At 37.7% G+C, this 20,383-nt stretch overlaps 3 protein-coding genes across 4 annotated transcripts; 2 read left to right on the forward strand and 1 right to left on the reverse strand.

The window, feature by feature from the left end:
- Positions 1-1,479: 1,479 nt before the first annotated feature.
- LOC116251409 (translation initiation factor IF3-2, chloroplastic-like) lies at positions 1,480-8,360 on the reverse strand. The gene is made up of 9 exons (XM_031625666.2): positions 7,904-8,360; positions 6,969-7,008; positions 6,800-6,859; positions 5,283-5,335; positions 4,437-4,492; positions 4,270-4,303; positions 2,867-2,939; positions 2,681-2,773; positions 1,480-1,954 (listed from the first exon to the last, which is right to left on the reverse strand). The coding sequence occupies exons 1-9, from the start codon at positions 8,170-8,172 to the stop codon at positions 1,814-1,816; spliced, it is 819 nt and encodes a 272-aa protein (XP_031481526.1). The 5' UTR covers positions 8,173-8,360; the 3' UTR covers positions 1,480-1,813.
- Positions 8,361-9,176: 816 nt separating this feature from the next.
- LOC116250419 (protein MULTIPOLAR SPINDLE 1) lies at positions 9,177-13,329 on the forward strand. 2 transcript variants are annotated; one of them, XM_050077039.1, is made up of 10 exons: positions 9,177-9,315; positions 9,521-9,578; positions 9,665-9,820; positions 10,056-10,112; positions 10,556-10,635; positions 10,721-10,778; positions 11,540-11,653; positions 11,833-12,025; positions 12,506-12,576; positions 12,975-13,329. In XM_050077039.1, the coding sequence occupies exons 1-10, from the start codon at positions 9,199-9,201 to the stop codon at positions 13,166-13,168; spliced, it is 1,098 nt and encodes a 365-aa protein (XP_049932996.1). In that variant the 5' UTR covers positions 9,177-9,198; the 3' UTR covers positions 13,169-13,329. The 2 variants fall into 2 exon arrangements, with proteins under 2 accessions (XP_049932996.1, XP_049932997.1); XM_050077040.1 differs by having other exon boundaries at positions 9,208-9,315; positions 9,501-9,578.
- Positions 13,330-18,327: 4,998 nt separating this feature from the next.
- On the forward strand, positions 18,328-19,352 carry LOC116251470 (uncharacterized). The gene is made up of 2 exons (XM_031625760.2): positions 18,328-18,692; positions 18,849-19,352. The coding sequence occupies exons 1-2, from the start codon at positions 18,557-18,559 to the stop codon at positions 19,115-19,117; spliced, it is 405 nt and encodes a 134-aa protein (XP_031481620.1). The 5' UTR covers positions 18,328-18,556; the 3' UTR covers positions 19,118-19,352.
- Positions 19,353-20,383: the final 1,031 nt, after the last annotated feature.

A 20,383-nucleotide genomic window follows, 5' to 3' on the forward strand; every position in this document is an offset into this window, starting at 1 on the left:
CACATCCAGTTGACACATTCTCCCGTTTTTTCTGGGAAAGCATGCTTCAACGCACTAGACAAACCGAAGGTTTATATTTAGTAAGCCTACGGCGCTGGAGCCCGTTCAACGAAGCACCGAACTTTGGGGAAAGGTTGCATACAACTACAAGTGCCATCCACGAATCGCATTAATGCAAGATTGTTGATCTAATTGTTGAACTCCTGTTCATTTTACGTTACATTGAAGTAGTGGCCATGATTTTATGACCGTTTGCTTTTTTATGTGAGCCTCCTTGGTCTCACAGGAACGAATTGTAATTTGAACATGGTATGGCGAAGACTTTTCAACGGTGTAAGTGTGCAAAAAAGGATCTGCATCTGCCTGAAGGATGTTGCTAGATGAATAAACAAGAACCATAAACCATATGTATCACAGTATCAAAAGCCGTTGCTAATGTTCTTGTAACATTTAGTTTTTAGTGATACATTTTTTTTTGCTAATGTTCTTGTAATATCTAGTTTTTAATTTTTATTTTTTAGTTGCCACATACACGCACACACAATATATATATATATATATATATATATATATATATATATATATATATATATATATAATGAAGACAGTTCAATCCAACGTGATGGATGATTAAAGAAATAAGAAGAAAAATGTGATACACATTTTTGTCAAGTGATATTAGTTTACACATTTTTCTCATAATTTACACTTTTTTCTCTTTGTTTTTTTCAACCATTCATGTGCTAATATATATATATATATATATATATATATATATATATATATATATATATATATATATATATATATATATATAATGACTCAGGTTATCTAAAGTCACCCAACTATCATAACCCATTTGATCTAATATAATGAAATGTAAAAAAAAAACAAAGATAAAAAGGTAATAAACATTTACATCGTCTAATACTTGTTTTTTTTTCCTTGTTTGTCTCTCAAGCATTCATATGTTTCAAATAAAGGTTCTGGTTAGATAACTGAATGACTCTGGATAACTAGAGTCAATATATAATCAGTGAATAATGACAATATCTATCCAGAGTCATTCAGTTGTCAAACCAGTATATATATATATATATATATATATATACTGTGATTCCATTTTCTTCTTTTTAATCCTGAAAACTGTGAAAACTCCTCAAGAGTATATGTAGGTGTCTGTGTTGATCTAGACTGCTGGATGCATTTATTACTTAGAATATAATAGTGTTGTATCGTTCAATTTTATCGGATGACTTTGAAGAGACAATAATACAGTGTCGTAAAGGCAAAAAAAAAATCAATTGATGATCCTACAAACGCTGTGCATACGTGCGCATGCCTGTCTGCAATATACTGGTTAGCTCTTCAGACGCGCGAGTCATTGTCACGCATATACAGTATCAAGGTTGGACTCATTAATCCTTCGAAGAGCACAGCATAACCAATTTGAACAGCTCGAAGAAAACCCCATACCTGTATCCCTGTAAAAGCAGCAGAAAAACCTTTGGAGTACGCCCGGCTACTTGAAAAATACACTTTGCTTCTTCAGTTCATGCCCGTAGAAGCCGAACCACAATTGCCTGCGTAATAATCGTGGCTTGCCCACACTATGCCAATCCCTTTGATCGATTGCAACTCCAAGTACTAACTTGGCCATCAGATTTGTACATGAATTATTATTGGACCGGGCAAAGATAATAATGCCACTAACCATGTCATTTGAATAATTCATTGTGGAGGCAAAATTACAAAATTAACAGGATCTACGGAGAGAATCATCATTTGCTCATGACAGGCTACGACAGGAAGATCAGGTCCTCGCAGAAATTTCAACCGTTGAAGTCTCCTTTTTCTTTGGTTGCTCCTGAGATTTTTGCTGAACTGTTCTGTTTGGAAGTAGAATAATATAAATATTCCGCTCGGTGAAGTTTTTGCTTTCCTCAGTCGCAAGCTATAGAGACAAACAGAGAACATGCTAGCATAAGGTTTCAGGCATACGAGTTACAGATCGTGAATTTAAGGTTTCCCAAGCAAAGGAGAATAAGCAAATACCAATAACAAAATGAGCATGGTCTTGTCAGTATTATTAAGATAACTCCAAATTTATTTAAATGAACAAAAGTAAAGATGTTTGTTAAAAAACATTAAAACCACAATAAAAGGTTCTTACGTTCACCATATAAAGTAAACAAACTAAAACCCACCAAGCCTGTATTAACTCAGGTGCCGCAACACGGATCACCAAGCCTGTATAAAGTCCGGTGCAACAACATGGATATAGTGGCACCCCTTCAAAATGATGGAGGAGCCGAACCCTTGGGAGAAAAAAGCTTGCAGACGATTCAGACTGTACCCACCCCTTATATAATAAAGTAGTAATAATAACAATTACCCATTTTTATACAGTTTAAGTATAAAACTATTGTAAAATTGCCTACTCAGGCCCATAAAAACCAATTTACTGTATCCTTTGAAAAAGGAATGCAACTCTGATTGTCGTGTTAACATTGGTTGGGTGTATCAAGTTTTATTCGACAAAGCTACGCTCACCAACTACCAAATCTTTTATACCGTAATGGAAAATGATCAACACATAAGTATCAAGTATGAGAAAACCCAAACAGCAAGTGTCAAGATCCAAAATCATGTAATTCGTGGCATATATCAAACATCTCACCTCACCAATGTCATTTTGGAAACGTTTGATGAGTTCAATAGCAATGTTCCTGAACTCATTTTCCCGACCCTTCAAGTTTACTATTACTTTTACCTACCAGAAATTCCATCAAGCAACTGTTTGAGCATCAAACATTGAATGAGCTGAGCTTTGCTTATATACAAAACACTAAGAGAAAGGATACACCTTGTCGCCATCCTTCAGAAACCTCTGGGCTGCCTTTAACCGCACGGCATAATCATGAGAATCAATGTTGTACCTACCATTGTTTTGAGAGAGAATAATAAGTTCATAAAATTGTAAAAAGCCACATTATTGATATGCATGTAACAAATTGACTGAAACTATCACCAAAGCTAGCTCACAGAGAGTACACACCCTGCAGAAAAACAAATTGCATTTAGGAGATTATGTTAAATACATAAAGCAAGAGGAAATAAAACAATGAAACAAAAGTTGAAAAAAATAAACAAAAAAAGAAAATGAAATAAGAAATAAATGAAAAAATCGTGATAAATTCATTGTTAACAATTTTTTTTCAATATATCGTGAAATTTTCCTGTTTTTATAGTTTTCCTTCCTTATTTCGTTAATATCATGATATTTTAAAAAATAGAGTGATATTTGTGGCTATGGTAGAAATGAGGGTACCCATTGCAGTGCCCACTAGTATTCCCATTATTTATGATAACATGCAGTTCTACACACAAAGCTTGCAAAGCTCTTGTAGCATGTGCTTCCAGTGCATGTCACTCCAGTAGTTTTCATTGGCGCCCCTGATTCTTCATGGTTCTGAAGCCATCTCTTATGTATAACTGATTCTACATTGTATTCGTTCACATTTCCATTTGGTCTTATGTTTAAGCTGGACAAGTGGCAGAAAACAAAGTAAAGAACTGTGATAGCCAACCACCACACTAATGAATAATAGAAAAATAAAGAAGGCAGATCCCACTTTTGGCACCCAAAAGGAGTTAGCCATGCCAAGTTCGAAAAGATTCGTTAGAGAAAAATAGGTCCATAGAGAACCACAATCGCAGAGGTTCAAAAGTACTGCTAATTTTCTATAGTTCAGAAGGAAGCTCTTCAATATAAATTGAGCCGAAATTGTGTGTTCCACATTCAATGGTCATGCATCCACTTGATTATACACGTAATCCTGAACAACTGGCAGAGGTTCAAGGTCAAATAAGTATGCCAACATAACAATCACGAGCTGCTAGTGGTTTAGCTTGAGGGGAAAACTATTACACAGTGCTAGGTTCTGAACTGAATTGGCAGGGCCGATTTGCCGATTCAGGTGAATCAGTTGTGAACCGGCATAAAATATTTGAAAAGGTCAGTTTTTCTAAAAATAAATGAAGAAAATATAAACATAATAAAAAGAACAAAAAATTTAAAATATATCAAAAAATTAGTCAAAACTTGACAGACAGCGCTATCGACTTGGCCATTGAATTGAATTGGTTTGCCACTAATTCAATTGGAATTGGCTTAGGGCCCGGGCCAATTCTAAAAGCGCAGCTAAAATGCATATTCAGTAATAAAGAACAAAGAAGCACGGTTAATAGAGATTCTCCAGAAGGTACCCCATTTTAAGCTCCTTCATGTTCATCCGGTTTGCTGCATGTAGAAGATGCCAAGAATCAAACAACACAACAAATTGGAGCACTCCCAAAGAGCACCACACAACTGCATATTGCAGCATCTAAATTATTTAAATAGAACTACAGAGGAATCAAGGAAGTGCAATCACCAGCACTTTTCTTCTGTTGCCCTCTTTTCTTCTTCTGTTGTTCATATCTGAATTTTCTGTAGGAGCAGTGAAAGGATTTATTGACATTAGCATGGTTGACAATAATAGTAACAGCAATTCATTTGGGACAAGCACTTGCAGTTTATTGAATTTGAAACAGAAAAGTTATATGCGTGAAAAAGAGAAGAGAGGAGGAGAAAAGAAGGGGCTCGAGGTTGTCATGTTGGGGACTCAAATGCCGTGACCATGACAACGAGTTTTTATTCAGGCATTTCTGTGAATATATTGAAACCAATACTGTAAAAAATATTGGCATGGTGCCATATGGGTCTGCTCACTGATATGGTGTATCTGTGGACATATATTATTGCACAGTGATCTGATCCGTATTGTTTTTTATTTAAAACTAATTTAAAATACTTTAAATGACTTTTAAAATGAAAATAACAACAAATTCATAAACATGTGTCAGCCTTATATCATGTCAACAAAGGGCCAATATAATACGTCTTGGCTGATACGCCCCAAGAAAAAGCAAGATTAACAACAGTAATTGAAACAAACTGGTAAGAAGACAATCCACGTTCCACGATTATTTCTCTATTGAAGCACTTTAGCAACTATAAGTCTCCAACTCTGTCTGCCTTTAATGATATCCAACAAATGAAACTGCTTTCCCTATTAGATAAACTGCTTCATTCCGAAAGTTAACAAGGAAAAGAATAGACATTCCTTGAGGACAGAAAAAATAAACAATGAACCAGCAAGCAATCAAATGGACATTTGCAAAGCAAATGATTACACATACACGCACAAAGCACAGACAATAGAACACAAGTTTCATACTTATAATCCATTATTCTCACGACTGGAGGATCTGCATCTGGAGATAGTATCACCTGCAAACAAAAGACAATGACGACATAAATCAGTGAGAACTTGTAGCTTGTTCATATTGCAAACAAAGACCAGCAAATTGCCAAAAAGAAAATCTATGAATCAAGTTGGAGATGATGTCGATAAATTGTACGCAAGAAAGTTGTTGCAAGGAGAAGAATAACACCCAATAAATTTTAAAGACAACTTTCCAATATTTCAATATGATCTTTGTGTAATTGATGTGCCATTGCTATATATAATCCGAGTGCACATAGGACCCAGGCAATCATCTAGCATCCAAGTGAAAAATAAAAATGTCACAATTATTTGTTTTCTTGTTTTTTCTACTTTTACCTTTTTTGTACTATTTTTCTTCTTATTCTCCTTAATTTTTTCTCCAACTCCTTCTTCCTCCTCCTTTTATTTCATTTACTCCTTTTGGCCTCCTATGCAGTGCATTGTACTTTTTGGAGGTCCTCCACAAAGGCCACCTAGTGCTTTCACTACACAGGGGAATCGACAAGACCTCAATCCCTAAAGAATGCTGCCTTGTTCTCTCTCTCTCTCTTCCCCCCTCTCTCTCTAACACACACACACACACACACACACACACACATATATATATATATATATATATATATATATATATATATATTCAGCACTAAGATGCTGCTGTTTGTCTTGCATCCGGGAATATATTGCTGCTAGGCTTTAAATCCTTCTGGGACTTGAGATCAGTCTTTCATATGTCCAAACGCCATCCTGTGTGGTACTAAAATCAGGCTCTTAAATACAATCATGTTGAATAAAGTTACCCTCTCTAATTTGGTAGAAGTGTTCTGCAAGTTTAGGTGTACATTCCTCATTTCAGTCTTCCTATTTCATGATGATTCAGAATCTAGAACTTCCTTTTATGTCTCCACATATATCGTGCTTATGTTTTAGCTTGCAGATCTCATTTAAACAAAAATTTCCTTGACTGCCAATCTTCGATAATCTTTGCCCTTACGAACACTACCTAACGATGCTGCAACTACCATTATCAGAGGTAAAAGTGACCTTATGAACAGCTAGACTTTTTAGTTTCTACTAACAAGAAAATGTGCTCCATAATCCTACACAAACAATAAATACATGCCTCAAGCACATCAAACGACACGACATGACAAATGAGCAAGAAATAGCAAAAGTTTCCTCATATCATGTGTTAAACCAAATATTTTGGTTCCACTTCAAGACTCCTCATACTGATAGATCACAAGCTACACTACAGAACAAACTTTGTCATGCCATAAGAACATGAACTTCCTGAGAAAGCATATCACATACTTGACAATTGATAAGAACAATCGTATAATGATGACACTTCATATAAACTGAAGGAGGCCAAAATGAAAGAGGCATAGGACATACAAGAACCATGTTTGCAGTACACAATCTCAACCCCATTATACCAGTAAGTTAACATAGTAAAAGAAACATACCAGGTCAAGTTCAGCATCTTCTGCCATTTGAATAGCTTCACTTTTGGATACAACTCCCACCTACAGATATAGGTAAATCCAGGATTTAGCTTAACAAACGTAAATGGTTGAAACAACCAAAGAACATAAAAACTCGAGACCTCTGCATTAATCAGAATGAAAGACTGACCATATTTTGTTGTGCATCAATCAATCTTACAGATGAGGACCTGTTAAATATGAACCCAAAGCTAAATTAAATATGCCCAATGATCACAACGCACACATATACACATATAAAGAGGAAATAAAGATAGCAGGCCCAGCACGAGAAATGATCCTGAAATGCACAATCGAAATGATAATAGTACCTCCAAAGTTGTACATGCGGCAAATTTACCTACCCTTCAGCCCTTTTGCTTTCTTCGCTAAGTATGTATGCCAATGTGTAATAGAATATTTTCCATCACAGAAATAGTTAAGTTTCATCCTTCCAACTAAATAGATCATAGACAATAATTTCCTTGCTGTTTGATTTAACCATAGTCAATGTTATATTTTTACAGTTTTACAGTTGTATTACTGGAAGCCAGTCACCCTTGAAGTAAAATGTTTCAGTTTCTTCTTTGTGTGTTCCATGCATTGAGTGGTTGAGAAGAGAAATCACACTAAATGGGGGAAAGACGCCCATCCCCCGACATATGCACGTATTGGTTCTTTCACATGCGCCAAGGCTAGCTGGAAGCTTTGAGAACCAGGCTCAAAGTTAGTTCGAGATAGCCTGAGCTAGAAATTTAGCAAGTCTGAGCAACTTAAAACTCGCATTGGCTTGGATAAGCTCGGCTAACTCATAAAAGCTCCTACTAGCAACAACGTCTAACCAGAGGGCTTATAAGTAGCATACAGTTGCCACCTGAAGACGCTAGAGTCAAATACCTCCCTTGCACTTCTCTTAGCAAGTTCCGCAATTGCCAGGACAGGGACATGCGTAAACTAAAAGTGAAAGGAAGATTCCATTTTGTATCTGCCAAGTACGTTAAAGGAAATACCTAACACGAACTAGATTTTCTGTCAAACCAGAAGAGACTAATACAAATACAAACACAGAAGGGGAAGTTTTTTCACCTGATAGTAGACAAATCCGTGGCCGAATCAAACTCATCATCATCGTCTCTGAATCTTCTTGACTCTCTAGGAGGCCGATACCCGCCGAATCTCGCTACGATAGAGCTTCGGCAGGGGAACCGAGCTCGGAAAGCGCAGCCCCTCGAGATCAAGTACACGCCATGGAATTTCGACGGGGCCGACGACGTCGACAGGACGATGGAAGCGGTCCTATCGTCGAGAAAGAACCTGGGGCTTTGATGGAACAAACATCCCGCGATCGCAGCCATGCGAGGGCTGCAATCTAGGGCTTTTCGAGATTCAGGGATTAGAAATCGAGATGGTCGATTGATAATTGCAATCCGTATGGTGGAGGAGAAGGAGAACCGTAGATTTGGGTTCAAATAATCGGTGTTCCAAAGAATGGAGGGAAAGAGAACGAAAGAGGACTTTCAAGATGAGGCGTGAAGAAGGGAACGTTCGCCATTTCATCTTGTGTTTTCTTATCCTCATTGCTTCCTCTCGCTCGAGTTGAACGGGTCGGACTCCGGTTGGATCCAATCCATTTGATGATAAAGTTCCGAATGATTCGGATCTCTATGATATCCGAACTCAACAAAGAAGGACTTTGATTTTTGGGTCAAGTAGAAACTACCAATGTCCAAGAAATTTCGAACTAACGATTTTGGGTCAAGAACTCGTCTTGATATGCATACCTTCTTCGGTTTATAATTGATAATAGCGCTGTCTTTAAGAGTTAGTGTGTAGTTTGTAACAATGATTATTTTGGATGAATAGGAAGAGTATTTTATTATTTCGGTTAGAAATGTGATTATAAAGTTCACATTAAACACTTTGTTCTCTTAATATACATGGCTTGCTTTTTCAGCACTCTGAAATGTTCTTAGTCGCATTTCAACTTGCACGTCAATGCCTTCTCTTTTGCAACATATAGAATTGATGTCTTAAGGATTTAAAATAGAATCCCACTTTTATACTATTACTCACAAACTACTTGGCTACATTTTAAGAATGTGAACACCATGAAGAAATTAGTTATACATTACACGGTGATTTCTATGAGCTTCGTATTGGAACTTGGATCCGATATGGGCGCTGAAGCCATAGTTCAGATTTGCCCAATCAAAAAGATTTGCTAACGCGTGGGCTCTGAAGTCCGATACATTCGCCTCTTGAAGCGCCTGGATCTGGACTTCTCTAGTGTCCGGATCCATTTTGACGAACCTATTTAATGACCCATTTCGAAACGGATTCTGGCGGCAATCGTCTCGCGCGGGCGTTTTTTCCGCGGAACGATGGAGCAAGTGGATCCCTCGACGGCTAAGATGGCTGTAGCCATCGCGCTCCTTCGAAGGTCTAGGAATTCCCAGACTGGCGATCTCTCCGAGGACGTCCAACACTGGAAGAAGAAGGTAGCTACTCACGCTTCTATCTCGATCCTCCAGTTTTCGTCTTCATTTTTTCTTTCCCTTGAGATGTCTTTGCCTCTTTTGATATAATCTTATTCATACGTGAGCAAACTCATACTGTTGGTCATGCAGGTAAGATCTGAGCATTATCTATTCTTATTCTTTTACTGTACATTTAAAATCACAAGGTTGATTAACCATATCTTAGGCCAAGGATAGAAAAAGAGAGCTACAGAAACTTAAGGACGAACTCAAGGAGAACCAAGGTTTTCATCTTCCAGATACCGTGTTCCTTAGTCTGAAGAAAAAGGGAAAGTTTCTGATAATTTACCCTCCTTTTCTGGTTTCATAGATGGGATGTTGAACGATGTTATTCAGCAAACCACTTACTGCAAGTGCTACTTTTTCGACAAGTGTGGGGATCCACCTCCAAGGTCACAAGCAGAGGAGCAACTTGATGGCCATTCTACAATCAACGATGTTTTATACAGAAGATTTTTAAGACAAGGTGCAGATATACATATTACTCTTACTGTTATTGTCATCTTTAATCTTATCTTCCATGTCAACATCAAGTTCATTCAAGTATGTTTTTTTCCCCGGTTTGACGTCTTCATTGCCTTCAGAACTTTTGTGATCTGTGTTCCTGCATCCTCAAAGTATTTTCCCAAGCTTTACTTAGTACTGTTTCCCACATCTTTCATGTTATTCATTCATCTAACGAAAGATTTTGGTATTTTCAGCACGCAAGGTGGCAAGGGGGAAAATATCTAATCTAGTTAAGCAAGGATGTTCGCAAGGTCGTTGTTTTGCTCTCAGGACTTGTGATTATTTTACCGCTACCAATGAACTGGACAAATTGACTACAAAATTGAATACAAGCTATTCTAAGGGTTACAAGGGTGACGGTGGACACGACAGCGCTCCCTTATATTGAAATGTAGTTCATCCTTGACATTATTGGTTACTAGATCGTAAATTCTTAAGATCCCTTTTTACTATATTAACTTTTGAAATGTCTGAGAGACCAATACACTTGCTAGGTGCTATTGGTTTTATGCAATACTTCCATCAACGCCTACGGGATACAGTTGCTTCCGTTCATAATTAGGCACTGGTTCTTGTATAAGCATAATCCGTACAATGCAGCTTCCTTTATGTTTGAAAATTTCCAGAAACCATCTGTACTTTCTTTATACATGATTGTCTGGTGGCTTTGTTTGTTTGCTTCACTTCAATGCAGAGCCAAACAGAGGAAGTGAGATGGAGAAGCTCTGCACGTCAGCAGATTTTCTGTTGGAGCTTGTGAACAATAGATCTATTGTGAGGGAAATTGATAGACTTTAGTTTCTCTTGATGAAACTCATCAAGGCTTGTCAGGTTGAGGAGATTTTTCTTTGTTGGACAGGTTGAAACTGGGTCTCCATTCGCCACCCTGGCACATCAGTCTCTGGAATTTATTCTGGGTATCAAACTCATGCAGTTACGTTGCGGTTTGATGTTCCATTTATTTCTTGGGCAATATCATTTTGAATATGAAACTGTTTTTTGAGATAACTTCCTAATGGTTCTTACTCTTAAAATTACAGCGAACGCTTTACTAAAATCTCAAGCTTTGTGCATCGTGATGTGATTGAACCACCTTTCTCCCTTACATGTTAAATTTGATATTTATTATCTTACATAGGAATTATTAGGCATCTTTGGATATATCTCCCTGTTATTTGTTGAATATTCTTTTATGCTGATGAATAATTGTCCATCTTGTTGTGGCAATTGAGGCTCCTACCTTGTAGCAACTCTGCCACCATAGTTACCATTGGTTCCAAGGTAGTCTTGCTAAAAGCAGAATAGTTTGAGCCTTTAGTTCACAGCAAAACAGCTCCTTCTTTCACCTGACTTTTATCAGTTTATGTTCCTCCAACAGTTTATACCTTTCTGCCATGTCTAGTTCAATCAACCTTTTGATCACCATATAATTATATGTTCATTAATGAGGATTTTTAAGCACATATGACAATTAATACTTGTACAATGCATCACTATTGTGTTGGTCAATGCTTACTCAGATCACCTTAGCAGCAACTATGTTCCAGAAACACATACATTTCCATGGTTCAAGCTGCATGAGTTAGCTTTGCTAAACCATTTCCATTCTGATATTTCTGTGCCCCCATATACTTAACTGTTTCTTTTAACTAATCATTCTTGTGTTGGTACTTGAAAGCTTCTGTGAAAGTACTCTTATTAGAGAATCAGCATGGAGAACTCTTAGTGGAGATATTAAACAGTTTGATAACTCATTTACTTAGAGGAATGTGCATTCATACATGTATGGATGGTAAGTGCCATTTTCACTTATTTATAGAACTTTTTGTGTCCTTATGATTGTATTCTGAATAGTGTGTGGCTAATTGAATAAATTTAGGTATTACTTCTTTTTGTGATATTTATTGGTCATTTTGCTTTTGCACACTTATCATGTTGCATTGATTTTGATTTCTAATGCTTCTGTTGTAGGAACTTCATACTGTGATCCCGACACACAGTTCCATGTCCAGCACCTGATCCGTAAGCTTGGGGTTGAGCCTTATATTGCTCAACGTACACTTCTTTTAGTTGCTCAGAGAGTTTGTGCTCTAGCTGACAGCTTGCATTGTATGGATCCTTTTGATAGTGCACTACCCAACATACATGATTCCATGTTTATGATGTAAGAATTTCTTCCCTACAACTCTGTGATCATTTAATGCTGTTACAGTGAAAACTCGGTAACTTGTGTTGCAAAGTCAGCTTTATTGTTAATATATTTCTTATTGAAGCACAATGTGCACTCATGAGCTACAGTGACCAGACCTGTTGTTTGCATGCGCAGAACAACTTGGTCTGCAGCATTTTTTGTCATAGAGTAGAAGTTATATCAAATAGATATATATCTGATTAATTATTCTTAGCTAAAAATTTTGTACTTTGGTTACGCTGCTTTAACAGGGATGGTCCAGCTTCAGTTTTTAGCTGCCTGTAGTACTTGTTTCAGTTTGTAGTAGTCGAGCCAAGGTTCTGCATCTTTAGATGATCACATCTGCATTGTTGAGGGCTTATACCATGTTCATTAGTTTTAGAACTAGATTCTTGAATCGTCCTTTTGTTTTTCAAGAGTAATGTCTGTGTTCTTTGCTTGTGCCCATTACAGGCTTCGGCTAATGGAGTTTTTGGTTTCTGATTATGTCTACACATGGATAACTAACAAAGACTCTGAAAAGGGTAAATTTCTTCTTTTCAATTTTCGATGTCTCATTTATTTAGTAGTGAATACTGCCAATGTGATTGAATTCTTGGTTTACTAGCGGGAATTGCAAGAATTATTCATTTTCTTTTTTTACTAGTTCCGTGTCCGAGCAAAATGCATTTTTAATGATGTTAGATGGGTGAAATTTAGAATTTAACAATTCACACTGAAAGGACAAAAATATGCGGACCTGCACATGCTTTTGCACGTTTTCATGGTAGGCTATGCGCTCTGTTTCCCAGTATAACTTACAAAGATAGAACCGAAGGTGGAATATGCTTGTCCGACAAATCAAAGTTAATACAAGTTTACTAATGTATTTCAGAGTATGTTTTATGAAATCAGAGATTGAACACTTCTTCGAACTTAACAGGGTTATTTGAAGAAACATTAAGGTGGATTGTGCAGTCAAAGAAATCATTAACACTGCTGGACAACACAAACTGTCTCTACATGATTCAGCTGGACAGGGTCATTGGTGAACTGGCAAAGCAGGTTGGACGAGTTCCGCGTACTGAGATTGAGAAGTTGGTCAACATGGAGATTCTTGAAAGTATGTTCCACTGATTGGCGCGTTCCCGGGAACATGTGCATGACATGGAGCCTGAAGTTCCACGATATATCGATTTTGTATATGGATTGATTTCTTTTTCCCCTTTTTTTCATTTCCTTCACTCTGCTTTTAGGAAAAATAGCGAACCAATAATGATCTCTAAGCACTTAAGCCATCCTTTCCTCGGATTAGGGATTCAAATGGACCAACATAGGTCTAGGTTGGCATGGCCCAATGGTATGAACCAGAGCCCAATCCGATCTACCGTTGACAGTTGATCTAGTGCGCGTTCCAATCAAATCATAGTGAATTTCAATGTACCAAGTCTGGCTGAAAAAATGGGGAATGGGTATGGTTCAGGTAAATTCATACGACTCCTTTTATGCGCAGATTATAAGAACACAAACATACCATTTGCAGGTTATGGTCTTGGCCTGGTGTACTCTTCTTTACCTAACTTGGACAAACTCGTTTTTGTGAGAGATCCGATAGGACCTTCCTGAGGCTGCATAATCATCTTGTATAATTTGGTTGATCGCTGTGCCTAACCTGCTAAACATATCATTTGCTGGTCATGGTCTTAGCCTGGTGTACTTTTCTTAACCTCACTTGGATATATAATCGTTTTTGTGAAAGATCTAATAGAAGCTTCCTGAGGCTGCATAATCATCTTGTATAATTTGGTTGAAGACTGCGCCTATCTTTTTGGTGTAATTATTAACTTTCTTTTATATAATATGTCATGGAGAAAATTGGAGTTGTATGTTTTAAAAGCCGGGCTGTAGATCATGTCCTTGCTGACGTAGACTGATCGTTGTTTAAGGTTGCGTTTGGATGACACCTTGAAAACATGGGTTATCTGAAAACCTGGTTTTGTGAAATCCTATTTTTTTAATGAGTTTTGGAAACCAGTTTATGTGTTTGGATGACTTGTCAAAAACCTGGTTTTCAGTTTTTGAAATTTGGTTTTTGTTTGGGTGACAAAAAAAATGAGTTTTACATCATGCTTTTGAAAAGTATAGGAGACTTTCATTAATATTATCTATAAATAATTAATATTATTGTTGTTGTTGTTATTTAGAAAGAAAAGAGATGAAAATGAGCTGAAAAGTTCCATGGAAAGACATTTATCACTTTTGAAGCCACTATATACTGAGTCTAGATTTACAATTTATAATTTGATGAACATTTGAAGAACACTTGAATTTCAATAGAAGTTGATGATGTGAGACGCATTAAAACCATCTGAAGTATTCAATGGTTAAAAGAAAAAGAACCACATATGTGAATTAATTTGATAATGAATCATACATACATTAATTTGATAATCAAGACACGATGATTGCTCACAATATGATTTACAAACAAGGTTGTTGAAATACATATAATAATAACCGAAGTAAATGAACAGTACATTTTCACCCAAAACGACGCTTTGGGTGAAAAATGACCCCCCCAGTAGGTTATTCAAACCATGAAAGAAAACAGGGGTTTTCAAGAACTCAGTTTGAAACCTTTTTGGAGAAGCAAACGACTTTTTTGAGAAAGTATCCAAACGCACCCTAAGTTTTTTTTTAGTGCGCCGTCCATTCAACCACTTATATGCCTGCCGGCCCATGAAAGTCTTGTGCTCAAAATAGGCCAAGTTGGTTATATGTGTGTCTGTACATAATGTACAGGTGCACAAGTTCATGTGTATGTGCATGACACATATCTTTAAAAGTGGGTCAATGGCTCAATGAAAGTGAGCTAGGGGTACAGATACAGATGTAACGTACAGGTGCGCGGTGCCTGTGCATGTAACCACATCTTGGCTTTGGCCCATGACAATCTTGTGCTCAAACTAGGTGATAAAAGTTGACTATCGTCCCATTATCTTTATTCTCTGTCGGGTTGTACATGGCAAAAGTCATGAATGTGTAGCCTCAGGTTAATTTTGTTCTGCATGGGTGACGGTGGAAATGACAAAAACGGAAAATATCGTTCTCTCTTAAGGGGCCTTTCATATATTCAGAATCATAGAATATTAGAATCAAAATACTAATTTTTTAAGAAATTAAAACTATTAAACAAACAAAGTATTTTTGTTTCTGAAATTAGGAAATTGAAACCTATGATTTTGATTCCATCCCAATTTGAGGAGGAATTATGATTTTGAAATTTCCTTTCTTGAATCAAAATTCCAAACCATCAAATGCCCCCTTCATAGTGGGTTGGGTGCCCTTCCGATTGGAAATCCTTCTCCTGATCAACAAGGAAACTAGAAATACTCTCTCTCAGGGCAAGGATATCACTTCCTCTTCCCTTTTCCAACCTTAAGTCATATTTGAAGACAAGTATCTTTCGTTAAGCATCTTTTTGTTCTCATATTTTCGAGTATATTAGCAATAAATATCAGACATCAAAACCAGTGATGATGCATAAACTTTGAGTCTGTCCCCATCCAAACAACCCACCAACTGGGTTTTCGAGACAAAACTAGATCGAACCATAATCTTTTTCTGTGTTCATCCGAAATTTCCTCGGAGAGATGCTGGGTGGTCACTTCTTGCTGGTGCCAGAAAATTCCACCTTGAGCGATGATGGCAAGAGGAAGCCATAATGCTTTCTCCTGTGATAACTAGAATGATTTCCGTCTGGAAGTTTATCTTTTGCCTGATTTCAGAAAGATCTTTTCTCAAAATTGATTGCACTGATCAAAGTCAGGGCTGACACTTGTCCCAAATAAGTGCATGAAGTTCAAGCAATTTCTGTCGTACCGTCATATGTTCTGTTTCCCCACCTCTTTCAAATGGTCATCTTCATGACTGTTGTTGGAATGAAAGGCGGGTTCAGCATAGTAGATTTCACCAACTCTTGAACAATATTCCTTTTAAGGAAACAATGGATATCTCGCCCCAAAAAAAAGATAAACTAAGATTACGGGTAAATAATATGGCTGGCCTTGAGAGCGATAAGTTGTTAGTCCCTGAGGGTTTTGCAAGTTTTGGTTGCACTATAGAGCCTATAGAACACCTTCCTCGTTTCAAGCATGCCATCAGCCGCCACACATTTTTTCGTTTTGTGAGCTTTGAGGAGACCAATCACTTTCCAAAACAATTACATATCCTATTTTAAAGTTTGGCTTTTTTGAACATCCAACTCCTTAATTTAGTTGATGCAGTTATTTTAAAGCTTAGCTCGTATATAAGTTTATGAAGAATCTTAGAGAGACTTAATAAAAAGGGTTAAGTGATTGGTCGTTCCGATTTATAACTATTTTGAAAGAGGAACTCAAGCTGCTAACGGGGTTGAGATCCACTAGATCAAGAGTTGGAGCCTGATATGGAGTTGGGTTAAGTTGTTACAATGGAATTGGAACTGAAGTTGTTAAGGGACGGGTTGGGATATGCCAAACAAGATCATGACAATTAGAATGCTGAGAAGGCTGGTCTTCAGTCATTTTTACTTGCAGACATTACAGCATATAAGAAACATGGATAAGAAAAAAGTTGGGACAGAATGTGCACAACCCCAAACAGGTGGAAATCCTCAAGGATCGGCGTTGAGAGATCCCACTCCAAGAGCTGGTTCTTCCTGGTGCAAAAGAATTCTCTTCTTTCGGAGTTTAATCCTTGTAAACCCATCGTTAATGGGCCACCTTCGTTCGTTGTTGATTCACCATCCCACAAATCCAGCCACTAGTACCTCCGCATTAATGGGAAAACTTATTAAGCCAACACTAACCCTTGCGTTGTTTAGTGCTACCAGCTTTTGATTTTGATAAGTTTCCATAGATTCTGGGCTTTTATTACCCAAGCTGATTATATGCATAGTCCTGTGGATAGGTCCACATGTACCAAGTGTTTGAATTGATGAAACTAAATATCCAAATAGAAAGTTTTGGGTATTTAGTGCCTGTGATTTTTGTTTCACATTCCATGTGTCCCATCTTGTTTGATTTGATGGAACTTTAGTTCCACGTTTATTTATGCATGAAACAAAAGTACCACATATTTGTAATATGCTTGGTTTTAGTTCCATGCATTATTGTTTTAACAAAAGCAAGAACAAAATCCGTTGTTCCCATTGCCAAATCTAGACTGTTCTTGCTGTTGGTTTCTTCCATTTTGTAGCTTTGTCTGCCTAGAAGCTAGAGGGGGAAGGGGGTGACGGTGAAGGGGAAGACTGTGAAGGAGAAGAGAGAAGAGGAAGGAGAAGGGAGACACGGTGAAGGAGAAGAAAGAAGGGGAAGGGAGAGACGGTGAAAGAGAAGAGGAAGGGGAAGGGGAGAGACGGACAAGGGAAGGGGAACGGAAGTTCCAACGGTAAAAAGAAAAAAATTACCAGGAATAAAGTTCCACATTTAGGTGGAACCTTATTTTGGGTAATAAAGTTTCGTAACCCCTCAAAAAGTTCCGCACAAAAGTTCTCTGTTTGTTGAAAAATTAAACTTCTTAATAAATTTAACCTTTAGTTCAACTTTGATGGTACAATTCTATCAATTCAAATGAGTTATCACGAGTGTACAGGCTGTGAACATAACAATGTCCCATTGTTACTACCATGTGGCCAATGGGTGTTGGAAAAGCCGCCCTGCGGTGGCACCTTTCAACGGCCTACATGCTATTTAATTTTCAATAAATTCTCGTGTTTTATGCATTTTTTTCTTTTTATTTATAAAATCATATTGAATAAAAATATAAATATGAGTTTTTGGTGGGGTACTCATTTAAAGAATTTCATATTCAATAAGGCACTCATATATATAACAAAACTGATAGTTGAAGATGCTAATGTAAAAATTAAAAAAAACAAAAAAACATAGCCTAGTGTAGGCTAGGCAACTCTCATGTCAGCCCAGCCCACATAGGACTCCACCACTGCTTTTTTCTAGAGAATACGTGGTTCGATGGGTTCTACAAAATGCCGCAGAACGTCCCACCCAAATACTTTGTTGTTAATAAGAATAGTGATGGAAACTATTGGGCTAAAGGGACTCTTATCTTATCTCATTTTGATTGGTTATGATCCAGCTACCAATCAAGGAAACGCTTCAAATTCCGAAGAGTTAAATACAGTGGAAATTGGAATTTAAGTCCAAAACCCAACCCATCTTAACAGAAAATGTGACAAAAATTCCCCTACCGGTTGAGTCCATTTGCAACCTACTCGAAGCTATCCATGGGCGGCTTATGATCTCGATTCCCAGTCTTATCAAGGACTTTATGCCACCGTCACGTGTAGTTTTCTTCTTTGACAGGTCATGTTTGCAACCAGGAACAAGCAAAAAAAGAGTGGAGTCCATATGTGAAGAGCCTGTACTTTGTCCCCTTCCAGAGAGCTCTTATGTATGATCTTATTGCCGTCCTTTCAACTAACGTCCCTTAAGCAATCACTAGCAACAGCAATATTCACGTCCCATGGAACTAGATAGGCCTTCATTGTGGCTCTTGTTCTTCCTTCTCTTCTGCATGAGTGACCCAATTTCAGCAAATGCGGAGGATAAAAAGTTGCCTTCATCGCCCGCAAATCTCGAGGAACTCGAGTTTCTTAAAGGTAAGGTTAACATTTTAAGCATAAGATTCTCGACCCGGCCTGCAACACATTTGCTTTCATTGTTCCAAGAAGAAAGCGAAGAAAAGTTTTCAAGCTTCTCCTCTTAAATGAGCTATACCTTTCAGGAACTTGATTAATTTCGAAAATTTGTTGCAGGTCTCCTGGATTACAAGGCAGGGGTGGGCTTCGGATGTGAGCGACTGCGGAAAGAGCAGAAACACATGAAAGGTGGGTATGTGGGCAGGATTTTGAAAGGGGGGGCGGGACATGGGAAACAAGCGGCTTCTGGAAGAGGTTATAGACGTCCACCGACTAAAAGTACCAGTAGCGCAACCTCCTTCCGGCTTTCCGGCACCTTCTTCCCACCACCGTTGCTGAAAGATTTATTCTCTCTTTGTCTCGTCGTTTTTCTCTTTCCACTGTAGTAATGACTAAAGAGAGAGGGAGAGGGAGAGGGAGCCGGGTTGATGGGTATACCCACCAAGAGAGAAACTAGCTAGACATGCAGTGCAATTAATCAGACCAGTTATTTTTACCCCGAAAAGAAAAATCTGATCCCAAAAAAATGCATTACTCCCATGAAGATAGTTCCTACATGAAGCCGTTGGTACAGTTTTTTTTCCTATCATAGAGTCCTGTATAATAAAGTTAGATAATTGATAAAAGTATTTTCCAATTGGGTACTTAAGAAGAGAGCCGAACTTGCAAAATGGGAATTTAAAAGAGAAGAGGGAGAGAGATATGGGGCTTGCAAGATGGAAGAATCGTCGTCTACATGTATATAAAATAAAAATGTCGTGTTGATTATTGAGTTTTTGCTCGACATTAAATCCTCATTGTTTTTTTCACAAAGAGAATGAAAGATCCAAACGCTTTAAGAGGAGCCAACTCTTTCTCAAGTTCATTTTGACCCAAGTGTCATTGTAGTTTAACTGGAACAGAAGGTTTAATTGAAAATTGATTACAAGCCGCAAATCAGTTTTCCTGTTTTTTTTGAATGACAGAAATTATTCTGGTAGGAGACCCAGAGATGCTTAACCTTCTCAAACTCCATTCTTCCCAACAATACCGACTTTCAAGAATATTGAAACTTTTGCCGACTTTCAAGAATATTGGAACTTTTGCCTGGACGGTACAGAGATTCGGCGCCAACAAGAAGTCGTAATGAGGTTTGAATCAATGATCGGATACCCACCGATCTAGCCCTCCAAAGTTGTGACAATCCCTTTATGTTCTTGCTTTTATTTTCTTGATTCAACCAACAATACTTCCTGAGGAAAGATGCAGGATATGATCACCATAGCCTCCCAGATAAGATCACTGAAGCCCCCTAAGTGGGCGTCTATCTGGACCACCAAGTTCTAACGGGAACCGACCCATTGATGACAGTATCAAGAGTATCTGCTGTTGCTTTCCAGATTGTGAAGATTACGTATTTGGGGTAGAAAGAGAGAAAGAGGGAGAGGCTCCAATAAAATCAACAGATACTCCACACAATACCCAATATGAAAGGAGAACGAATCCGTTCTGCTTTGGAAAATGCGGGTAGCTTCCGGAGAAAAAATCTCAGACAGGGCTCATCTTTAATATATTTTCATAAGATTCGCACCTGACACATAGTTGTGACCGCCATGTTTCGGAGAGAGATGTTTTGATCAGTAGTGCTTACAATTTCCAAAATCAGCAGAGCA

Source organism: Nymphaea colorata, chromosome 3 (genome assembly GCF_008831285.2).
Source record: "Nymphaea colorata isolate Beijing-Zhang1983 chromosome 3, ASM883128v2, whole genome shotgun sequence".
Lineage (NCBI taxonomy): Eukaryota > Viridiplantae > Streptophyta > Magnoliopsida > Nymphaeales > Nymphaeaceae > Nymphaea > Nymphaea colorata.

What these genes read in the sequence shown, in the direction of transcription:
- LOC116251409 (XM_031625666.2), bottom strand. Translation starts at nt 8,172, where the DNA reads ATGGCTGCGATCGCGGGATGTTTGTTCCATCAAAGCCCCAGGTTCTTT. An exon ending in GCAACAGAAGAAAAGTGCTG is followed by an intron (nt 4,304 to 4,436) that starts GTGATTGCACTT and finishes TTCTACATGCAG; the next exon opens with CAAACCGGATGAACATGAAG. An exon ending in ATGAAGGAGCTTAAAATGGG is followed by an intron (nt 2,940 to 4,269) that starts GTACCTTCTGGA and finishes AAACAATGGTAG; the next exon opens with GTACAACATTGATTCTCATG.
- LOC116250419 (XM_050077039.1), top strand. Translation starts at nt 9,199, where the DNA reads ATGGAGCAAGTGGATCCCTCGACGGCTAAGATGGCTGTAGCCATCGCG. An exon ending in GTCTCTGGAATTTATTCTGG is followed by an intron (nt 10,779 to 11,539) that starts GTATCAAACTCA and finishes GGTACTTGAAAG; the next exon opens with CTTCTGTGAAAGTACTCTTA. An exon ending in CATTCATACATGTATGGATG is followed by an intron (nt 11,654 to 11,832) that starts GTAAGTGCCATT and finishes CTTCTGTTGTAG; the next exon opens with GAACTTCATACTGTGATCCC.
- LOC116251470 (XM_031625760.2), top strand. Translation starts at nt 18,557, where the DNA reads ATGGAACTAGATAGGCCTTCATTGTGGCTCTTGTTCTTCCTTCTCTTC. An exon ending in GGAACTCGAGTTTCTTAAAG is followed by an intron (nt 18,693 to 18,848) that starts GTAAGGTTAACA and finishes AATTTGTTGCAG; the next exon opens with GTCTCCTGGATTACAAGGCA.